General features: G+C 31.9%; 1 protein-coding gene across 2 annotated transcripts; it reads left to right on the top strand.

Annotated features, from left to right (window-relative positions):
* Positions 1-7376: 7376 nt before the first annotated feature.
* On the top strand, positions 7377-10142 carry LOC122300507 (organelle RRM domain-containing protein 2, mitochondrial-like). Of its 2 annotated transcripts, XM_043111219.1 has the most exons (4): positions 7377-7708; positions 8140-8208; positions 9634-9740; positions 9832-10142. In XM_043111219.1, exons 1-4 carry the CDS (start codon positions 7462-7464, stop codon positions 9916-9918), a joined length of 510 nt encoding a protein of 169 aa, XP_042967153.1. In that variant the 5' UTR covers positions 7377-7461; the 3' UTR covers positions 9919-10142. The 2 variants fall into 2 exon arrangements, 1 of the variants encoding a protein (XP_042967153.1); XR_006240035.1 differs by having other exon boundaries at positions 7670-7708; positions 8097-9740; positions 9832-9871.
* The last annotated feature ends 549 nt before the right edge of the window (positions 10143-10691 follow it).

Genomic DNA, 10691 nt, shown 5'->3' with positions numbered 1-10691 from the left:
ACGACAACCATTGGGAAGAAGACATAGCAACTCGATGAAGACAAACGAAAATGTTTGAAGCCACTTAGATTGGTGCAAAGATGAAAGAAACACAAATGAGAATAGCAATTAATCAATGGTCTGGTCTAGAGGAAGTCAATGGTTTTTTACTTAGTTTTTCGAATTTTGCAGGTTTAGGGTTTTTGTATTTTGGGGTTTTCGAATTTCTCCTTCAGTGGTTTTGTCTTTGAAGTGAAGGAGATGTATGTGAGCAACACGTGGAGGACGTTTCGGTTTAATTTAATGCTACTAGTAGACGAAAGGAGGGGATTGGGAAGTTTTGAAAGTAAGTGAGTCAACTTTGATGCAATTATTAGTTTTGAGGGCACATTGCGAATTGAGTGAAAGTTTGAGGGGGTAAAGTGTAATTAATCCAATTTAATAGCATTCCTATCAATTTTAACACAAAATATTATTTTCATCATTTATAGTTGCCAAGCATATGGTGAAGTTGATGATGACAAAGGACAACTAGCTGCACTGATGTTTGGTGACATTCCAAAAAAAGCATGTTGCTCAGCAATTGATTTTATGAATCATTCTAGCGAGGTATTTGTATTCTAGTATCTTTTCTTTCAAAAGTTACCCCAAGTTAACATTTTTTTTAATAGTAACAATCCCCTCCAATTTTACCAATTATTTTATCATGATATTGCATTCTTTTCAGTAATTGATATAAAAAAAATTATAAATATTGAAGTGTTTATTGATATGAGATATATTGTACTACAAATTATAATTATATATATGTTGTCTTTTTTATGAGAATAGTGAATATCTTATTTAACTACAAAATGCAATGAAACTTTGTCATTTTATTTGAAACATTTATCAATATGAGATATACTGTAGTAAATTTACAATACTTTGAATTCTTTTCGATAGAAATTCTTTCCTTTTTATTAATTGTGAAAAACTATTAAATTTGTATCATGTAAGAACATTTGCCATATCTAAAAATATGACAGCATAAACATCACAGAAAGAATGGCTGATTCAGCTTGGGCAAACCTTGATCGGCTCAACCAACAGTACCATAAAAACTTCAATATCCTCACAATCGATCCTATACAAGATGACACAAAATGATCAATCAAATAACCGGGATATTTTCCCCCATCCATTACATTTTGAACTAATCTTTTTATTGAACTTGTATTAAACTTGTACTAAATTATGATCTATTTTGAACTAATGATTTTGTTGGATAATCAGTCTTAAGAAGCAATTATTACATTACACTTACCTATCATTATCTAAAAATATTTGCTAAAATTTTCCTTTTCTTTCCATATACATTACATGTTTCATTAATCAATGTTTTATGAAAAATAAATTATTTTTATTAAAAACAATTTCACCCCACTAGACAAATATACTTTACACATTGTTACTATATATATATATATACCAATAAGTCAGCATGTGCGATGCACGTGTGCTTAGTCGATATTTTTCCTACGTCTCATAACTCCAACATTCATGAGTCTAACTATAAGCGGGCCCAATTTAAAGTACTATTATATTTTATTAAGATAAAAATAAAGTACATATCTCTATAAGTACTCTTTCTTTCGCTTGTCAGCTTGTATGGATAAGTATGATATTGTGTTTTATGAAGAGAATGAGCGTTTGAAAAATGAAGCTAAAAGTCTCAAATTTTGATAAGTTTGATCAAAATATCGTTTCAATTTTTTCTCTTGATAGAAGTTATTAGAGAGAAGTATCGACTTTAGGAATTGAAATATGTTGCAAAGAACCAGGGTGATCTACTAATACTAAATAGTAAAGAGATAAGAAATGTTACCAACATATTAATACAATTTCACATTGACATAACAAAATATCTAACTAATTATAACTAAAATTGAGAATGATGAAAATAATTTTGAATTAAGATAATAAAAAAACAAATATACATATATGATTAGGAAGCTTCTAGCTAACCCTCAAATGATTAACACTCTATTTTAGGATTTTATGAAATTCGAGCATCTTGATAGAGTGTGAGTGGAATTATTTTTGTAAAAATTTATTTTCAACTTATTTTCAAGTTTAAGCATAGAGCACGTATGCCCACTTGAAAGTTTTCTATATTTTTATCTTATTAACAACTCACCTCTATAATATACAAAATTATCACTATGTTCGTAGTTTGCAGTAATTCAATACCTGCTACATGTAGCGGGTTTCTATAGCAATTTATATTTTATATATTCTTTTACATAATTTGATAGAACTTATTTTATGAATAATTCTTAAAATAATTTGTATTTTTTGTATTATACATTAAAGGCATTTGAGAATGCTCTTAAATTAAGTGGCCTTCTTTCTCTTCTTCTTCTCTTCTTCTTCTTCTTCTTTTTTAATATAATAAATCATGTGTCCTTTTATGTTTAGGAAATAATTGTCATATAATACTCATAGGAGGACATAAAACGCCATAGTATAGTCCAAAATTGAGGATGATGCACATCCAAGCTGGGTCCCCATTCACTGGGCCATCCTTCCAGCTGTTTATTCTGGCCTCTCTCCCTCCCTCCTCTCTCTCTCTCTCTCATTGTCAACATTGTCTCCCTCACACTTTCTCTCTCTCTGACTCACTTTTTCCTCACTTCTTTTTAATTTTCCTGCTTTTGGTTAGGTCCCTCAGCCTGCATTCTCGGCTAAACGCAGCAACATCCTCATACCCATTTCATTTTCATTGCAACCAGGCCTGTTTCTCTTCTTCGATTTTTTTGTTGTCCCCTGTCGTGGGTAGATTTGGTTTCATTTTTTCATGTTTCTTTTCCCCTTGTTTTTCATCTTTGGTCCTTCAAGAAAAATGTATGGGCATCATTTTTTGGTTTCATTTTTCTTGTTTTGTTCTTGGTCTATGCCCTGAAGTGCATATCTATATTATTGATCACTTCTACTGTGTCCTATCGTGGATAGATTTGGTGGTTTTTTTTTTTTTTTTTGCATGGAATTTGGGACCGAGGCTCTCCACTCTCTGTAATTAAGTTTATTCTTTCATTCTCATCCTTTTTTTGGTGGATGTTTATTTTATTTTATTTTTTTGCATTGCTTGTTTTATGAAAAATCTTATGGGTTTCGTTTTTGCATGTTTGCCCTTCATTTTTTTTTTTTTTATGCTTGGTTTTTCAACAAAAATGTATGGACTTCATTTTTTACTTTCCTTTTTCTTCTTCATCTATGTCGTGGAGTGCCATCTATGTTCTTGATCTTTTCTACTGTCGCTTGTTGTGGGTAGAGTTGGTGGTTTTTTTTTCATGGACTTGGGTAATGAAGCTCTCCTCTTTCTCAAATGAAGTTTCATGGAGTTGGTGATATTTATTTTCTTTTTTTTCCTTGGTTTTAGTCCGAAGAAATTTATGGGTTTCATTTTTTCATGTAGATCTGGCTGTTTGGTTTGTGTATTTATTCGATTTCACCAGAATCTGAGATTTGTCTTGCTCTTGGAGGTGCTAATCTAGATCTAGGTTGAGGAAGAAGATTCTACTCTCTCTAGTCCTCTCTATTTGGGTTTTTTTTCCTCATGCAACGAAGACAATGGCTGTGTTTTTTTTTTTTGGGGGGGGGGGGGGGGAGGGGAATTATTCAGCCCCCTCACCCCATTCCACACGACACCATTTAAACCAATACACCAAAACCCTAAAAGTTGTTTTCTTCTTCTCTCTATTTCCCATTCCTCACCTCCTACGCTGACACCCTCAACAATCTCTCACAAACGTCTCTTTCTTTCTACCCATGTCTCCGTGTCTTCCATACCTCTCTCTCTACCCATGTCTCCGTGTCTTCCATACCTCTCTCTCTCTCTCTCTCTCTCTCTCTCTCTCTCTCCCCGTTACTGGGTCACACTCTCTCTTCTCTCCTCTCAATTTCGCCGCTCCTTCACCAACAACAGTCGTTGACGTATTTCTGATCTCCTCCATCTGGCCATGTGCAGATGCAGCATATTTTGAGTTTTGGTGCTGCCTTTCTGAGAAGCAACCAAGTAAAGGAGGTAGAGAAGCGTGGTTGTGTGATTACCGGTGGGGCATAAGGTGACGGGGCAAAAGGATTTGCAAGGCTGGTTTCATGGAGCCTCTTTTGGGTGTCCTTGTTTCCTGGTTTCATCAGAATGTTGGATTTGATTATACTACCACCCTTTGGTTCTTCCTCCTCTACTTCATGTCCCGTTTTCTATTTAGCAGTTGAGCTATCTTCCTCTCCTCCTTCATAGATCTGCACGATCCTCCCTCTCCCCATTTTCTAATCAACAGTTGGGATTTTTTTTTTCTGTCATGTGGTGGTTGTGCTATGTTGTAGATCCATTTCTTTTCTACTTGTTGCAGCGGCGGACCATTGCAACGAGGGCCAACCGATTACCGTGTAGTGGTTGTGCTCATCAATCATCATTGTTTTCATCGTCCTCTTTAAATACTTCATCTTCTTCGTTTGCACCCTCTCGTTCTTCCTCCTCTGCTTCATATTCCTTGCTTTCTAATCAGCAGTTGGGAATTTTTTACGATTATTGCAGCAAGCGCCACCCGTTTGCTTTTTAGTGACTATGCTACGGTGTGGATCGAGTGGGTTGTTATTTTTATTTTCATTTTTTGTGGTTGTTGCAGCCACGGACCGTTGCTGGGCATTTGAAGTTATTTGTTGTGAGGGACATAGGTTGGTTTGTCCTTCATGCATGGAGGATCTGTCTTCTCCCTGACAGCCACTAAATCACCTAACTTAACTCTACTCTTCCATCTCTCTCTCTTTCTCTCTATCTACATCTCTCTCACTCTGTAACACTTCCTCTTCGTGCATGTAGTTTGATAGAGTAGAGAATGATATTTATAAAGTAGAAATGTGATTTAGACAGAATATGAAGGCAGTGGAAGGAGGTAGAAGACAATGAGAAGATACTGGGAAGGCAGCTGAACATGGGGGACGAAACTGAGATTTTGAAATGCATGTAGGGGCAAAATGGGAAGAAATGTAAAAAGACAATATAGCCACCATCGGTGGAGAAATAAAAGAAATTGAACAAACTGTAAATTCCTCATAAAATTAGGGACACAATTGGCAAAAAAATAGTAGACGAAAATTTGAAAAACAAACTAAGGGCAAAATTGAAAAACAATATATATTAGATGACAGGAGCTTGCTTAAGAGCATCCACATTGGCTTGGCTAAATGTGATGTTTGGCTAAATTTTACATAATTTGACTCAAAAATTATTCACATTGGATTAGGCAAATCTAAAATAATTTAGACTTTTGCTATAATGGTTAGCTAAAGATGGAAGACCACTATTCATTCATCAAATATTAAAATATTAATTTCTCATTCCAAACAAATAAATTAAATTAATTAATATAATTAACATTTAACATTTAAAATATAATTATTATTAACATTTAATAATATTTTTTAATATTAATTGAATATAATATAATTATTATTAACATCTAACAATACTTTTTTTAATATTAATTTAATTAGAAGATAATTACTATTAGCATTTAATAATACTTTTTTGTAATATTAATATAATATAATATAATTATTATTATTATTAACATTTAATAATAATTTTTTTAATATTAATTTAATTAGAATATAATTATTATTAACATTTAATAATACTTTTTTAAATATTAGTTTAATTAGAATATAATTACTATTAACATTTAATAATACTTTTTTGTAATATTAATTTAATATAATATAATTATTATTAACATTTAATAACACTTTTTCTAATATTAATTTAATTAGAATATAGTTATTATTAACATTTAATAATACTTTTTTAATATTGATTTAATTATAATATAATAATATTATTGTAATATAATATAATTATTATTATTAACATTTAATAATACTTTTTTTTAATATTAATCTAATTAGAATATAATTATTATTAATATTTAATTGGTAGAATTATTAACATTTAATAATACTTTTTTTAATATTAATCTAATTAGAATATAATTATTATTAACATTTAATTGGTAGAATTACAAAATGTGAGAAAATAAATTAAATAAAAAATTTATTAATTTAATAATATTTTATTTTTATATAGAGAATGAATAGCTAATCTAATGTGGAGATTGAATTTTAATAGAGTAGATAAATGTAAAAAAAGATTGATATTGATCAAATTTAAAAATGAATTTAGCCAAATCAATACCAATGCTCTATTGACACTTAGTAATCTACTAGATCCTTGGAAGCCTATCTAGTGCATGCCTGGCCTCGGTAGGCAAACGGCCCGCCCATCGTTGGGCGGATCCAAGCATCATCCTATTTTTCTTTTCATGTCATGATGGAATTTCAAGGCTTCTTTGTTCTTTCACATGAGAAAGCAAACATCCTTCCCACTCAAGGCAAATGCACGTCATCATTCCTTTTATACTTATCTATCTATCTTTATATGATGTAATATTAACTAATTGAAAATTATTTATTTTATTTTATATATAAATCAATTATTTAATATCATGCTAGATTATGCTGAGTATAAATAGATTAAATTTTCCTATAGTTAAAAATTAATATAAAGAAAATATTTAGTTTATAAAGAAATTCTATAAGAATAAACTTATAAATTAATATGACTTAATATGATAAATTATATTTTTAATTTTTTTTTTTTTGTAAAATAGATTTGATCTATCAAATTAAGTCATACCAATTTACAAGAATACAAGACTATATAAACTTAAAAAATTCTATATACCATACTATCATCAAATTTTTATTCCAGTAAATAAGATGTGGCACATTTATCACCATTGAATAATTATTTATTGCATACTTCTTTATTATCTAATGATGATAAATGTGTCATATCTTATTTAGTAAGATAAAAATAAGATAAGAGTGTAGTATATATTATTACTCGAAATCAAGATATCTATCATAATAATTAAAATAGAAAAATGATTTAGCAATATAAAAAAATTTTTATAAAATAAATTTATAAATTGATATAATATATCATATTATAAATATTTTCTTATTATCAAATATATATTATGTTCTATAAAATTATATTAATTTATGCATTTAATTTTAAAGTAATGTTATACATTATATTATTATTTTATTTTTATGACATTATATATGATGTGATATATTTATTATTATTTAATGATAAAAAAATATATAATAAATAATTATTTAATAATAATAAATATATCATATTTTAATTAATAAAATATAAATAGAATGGTAGGAGGATGTATGGATTTTTTTTTTTTAATTTTACGCTCTCTGTTGGTACATTTTCTCAAATTTTACGGAATGGCGATGACAACGTGGCAGGGTGACGGCGTCGCTCTCATAAAGAACGTCCGTTGCTTCGACCATTGACGTCAACCTTCTCTCGGACTGTTTCGAAGCTTTTTCGGAAAATTTAGATTAGGGATTTCAATGGCACTTTTGCATTACTTCCCGTCCCAATTCTCATTGCTTCAATACCACAGACACCCAGCCATTCCTAACGCCTCTCTCTCAGAGACCCCAGTTCCATCATCAATCTCACCTCAATTTTGTTCAATATCATTCTCTCGACAAACTGTTCTTCGTTACCCGTCGTTTCAATCACTTCGCTGTAGCCCGAGCTCGAGCACTTCAGTACAGGATGAAACTCTCTCTTCCTCGAAAATCTTCATAAAAGGTATATTAATTTTGTTCCAAATGGCCTATAAATCTTCATACGTGGAGACTTGTAGGAATGAAGCTCAGAGGTTTGTTAGTTACTGAGAGAGTATTCTTCCTAGAAATCTATAGGGTGTGTTCCGTTGACATTCCATTAATAAGTATGGTAGGCTGTATGGGTGTCTCATTCTTTTAGTAATTTTCCAGGATTAATTGGTTTTGAGGTTAAACAACGTTGAGAATGATTCGAAATTTCTAAAAACAAAAGAATATTAAGCATAAGCAGGCACTTTTTTGCATCTTTCTAATTTTCTTGCTTCATAGTTGCCGGCAAGCCATGCTGCTTTTTGTAATTTGGTTTAATTGTTAATATTTTCCAGTTGAAGTTCTCCATTAATTCTCTGCAGATAATAACCATTTTTCTGAACCCTTTGGAGCAAACTGATGCAGGACTGCCGCACTCAATGTCTGAGGGACGTCTGCACAAGGTCTTTTCACACTATGGAGAAGTAAGCCAAGGTGAATTCTTAGCTTGTATATTCTTTAGTTAGGAAGTTTGTGGAGGCAACTTCTAATGCCCTTTCTCGTGGTTTCACAACCTTAATTATAACCCAAATCTTTTGTCTGGGCCAAAAATGCACCAATTTCCATGCCCTTCTAGCCCACGAATTCTTGTTTCCTCGAGCTTTAGAGGATTCACTTGACTTTTTGTTTCTGGCCTTTGTTAGGCCTATATTTGTACTTGGAGCTGGGACTTCATACGGCTTTTTAAGACGGTTGATATCTGTATCCAGGCTGGTCTTTTCCTTTTCCCTATTCTTATTTCCCTCTTGTCGAATATAGTGTTAGCAATGTTACTCTTCGTTCTTGATTTTACTTATCATCATCGGTCACACTTTGTGATGTGGCACATTTAAATTGGCTTTATACATTTATGACTTGAATAAACCACTACTTAAGATTTGCCACATCACCAGGTGCGACTGGTAGTGACAAAACTTGAGATGAAGGATAACATTTCTCATCATATATATCTAATTATAACAAAGAAGTTGCTGAAAGGAGTGGCTTCGTAATATGTTTATTTTAGACTATTTAGTTAGCTGATACGAAAACTTTACAGTGGTTTCTGGATTATGTCCTAAGTTCAAGTATATCAAGGCATGCTGGTAGTGCTCTTGGGGCACAAGTAGATGACAATGCGTCTGGATAATGGGTTCAGGTGGTGATTGTTGACTAATTGCTCATTTTTAGTCCCACACCGGTGGAATGTAAACAAAGAAGCATTATGCCAAGTTATAAATAAGAGGCTTAGCCTATTAGTTTAAGTGCACCAGTTGAAAACTTATCTAGTAACTTTTGACTTTAGTTAAATTCCTCTGTTAGCCTTTTTGTAAAAAGGGGAAGGGGGTATAAAGTTAAAGTTTTACTAGTGAGGTAGCTTTGTGTGTGTGTTTGAGGGTGAGGAGAAAAATTGTGTGATTGTAATAATTTTTCACATAGTGAAATTTCTTCTCTGAGTCTAGTGGTTTTTCTCCTGTTTTAGAGTCTCCACATAAATTTCTTATGTTGTTTTTCTCTATTTTTCTTATTATTCCTGCAAAGGGTAGATCCTAGGGGGGTGAATTTTGGAGGTTCAAATTCCCAACAGTGATAAATGCAAAGTGCCTATATTCATGCAATGGAGGCTTGCTAGGTTGTGTGATGGGTCATTGCAAAGTCAGGCTGGAGAGTTGAAGAGTTCATTATCATGTTTTGAAGTTATTACATAGGGCATTGGGAGATTTCTGTAGTTGATCCTTAAGCATACCTTATCTCATTCTTGATGAATTTTATCCATTCCTTTTTTTTCTTTTGTGCATGCTTCTTTCATGATTCTTGAATTTTAAAAGAAAAAACATTTCAATGATTACATATAAACCTCTGTTTAACATTTTCTTTCAGTCAAACTAGTTGTGGATAGAAATTCTGGACAGTCTTTAGGATTTGCGTATATCTGGTTTACTAGTGAGGACACTGCCAAATTGGCAGTGAAAGAGATGAATGGAAAGGTATGCCCTTTGGTAATAGTTTGGTGTCCTTATTAAATCAGGGGAACCAATGAGATTTCTGTCATAACTTTGGAGCTGGTTTGTGGTTCAGTTTTTTGATGGCAGGTTTGTCTACGTAACAATTGCGAAGCCTGGATTCATCAAAAATCGGGGGAGAGAAACACACTACAAGTTCTAGTCCGAAAGTCTGGATTATGCCTCCATGCAGCCTAAACAACATTTATTATTTTCCTGTACTTATTTAGGTTTTGTTGCACTTTGTTTTCCCTTTTCGTTTGTACAAAAAGTTTGGTACTCTTTTTTTTTTTTTTTTTTTTTTTTTTTGATTAGTGATTTTGGTACTCTTATTTGTGGCGTTCTGTATATGGACAAAACAATTGACAAAAAGAATGTTGTTCTTCATCCTCAAATCTCAATCACATGTGATATGTCTTAAGTGACTGTCTGTCGAAGCGATAGACTGAGACATATAAAACTACTCAAATATATCACATCAACAAGTGTGACCGAAGATGACAAGATTTAAAATATAAAAAAAAAAAAAATAACATTACTAGTTGAAATATGAAAGAAATGGAAAGAGAAGCGAGTGTGAATTTGTAAATGGATAATTTGAAATGTTTAAGGGAATATTTTTAACTCTAGGGTGGAGTAAATTGATATTTGTGTGTTTTGGTTCACTTCTCGTGCCATATTTTCCTTCCACATCCCAATTACATTAAATGGAGAGGGAAGATCTTATTCCTTCTCCCTTGGTCTCTCTAAAATGAGGGGTGGTTTGTGTCTCTTTCCTTTGGTTTTTTGTAAGTGCATTTTGTTAATTTGAGGGATGTTCTCTTAGCTCGATAGTTTCTAAAAATTGTTTGCACCCAAGAGATTCAAATATTCTTAAATCTGGAGAGAACATATCACCAACACCAAAGTATATACCCCTTGAGCCAACATCTAGAG

The sequence above is a fragment of the Carya illinoinensis genome, chromosome 2 (genome assembly GCF_018687715.1).
Source record: "Carya illinoinensis cultivar Pawnee chromosome 2, C.illinoinensisPawnee_v1, whole genome shotgun sequence".
Lineage (NCBI taxonomy): Eukaryota > Viridiplantae > Streptophyta > Magnoliopsida > Fagales > Juglandaceae > Carya > Carya illinoinensis.
The sequence above is the reverse complement of the archived record's forward strand: the minus strand, read 5'-3'. Positions and strand labels throughout refer to the sequence as shown.

Excerpts from the sequence above, each read along its gene's own strand:
- LOC122300507 (XM_043111219.1), top strand. The coding sequence starts at position 7,462 with ATGGCACTTTTGCATTACTTCCCGTCCCAATTCTCATTGCTTCAATAC. Across the intron at positions 7,709-8,139 it reads CTCGAAAATCTTCATAAAAG|GACTGCCGCACTCAATGTCT; the intron begins GTATATTAATTT and ends AAACTGATGCAG. Across the intron at positions 9,741-9,831 it reads TGAAAGAGATGAATGGAAAG|TTTTTTGATGGCAGGTTTGT; the intron begins GTATGCCCTTTG and ends TTTGTGGTTCAG.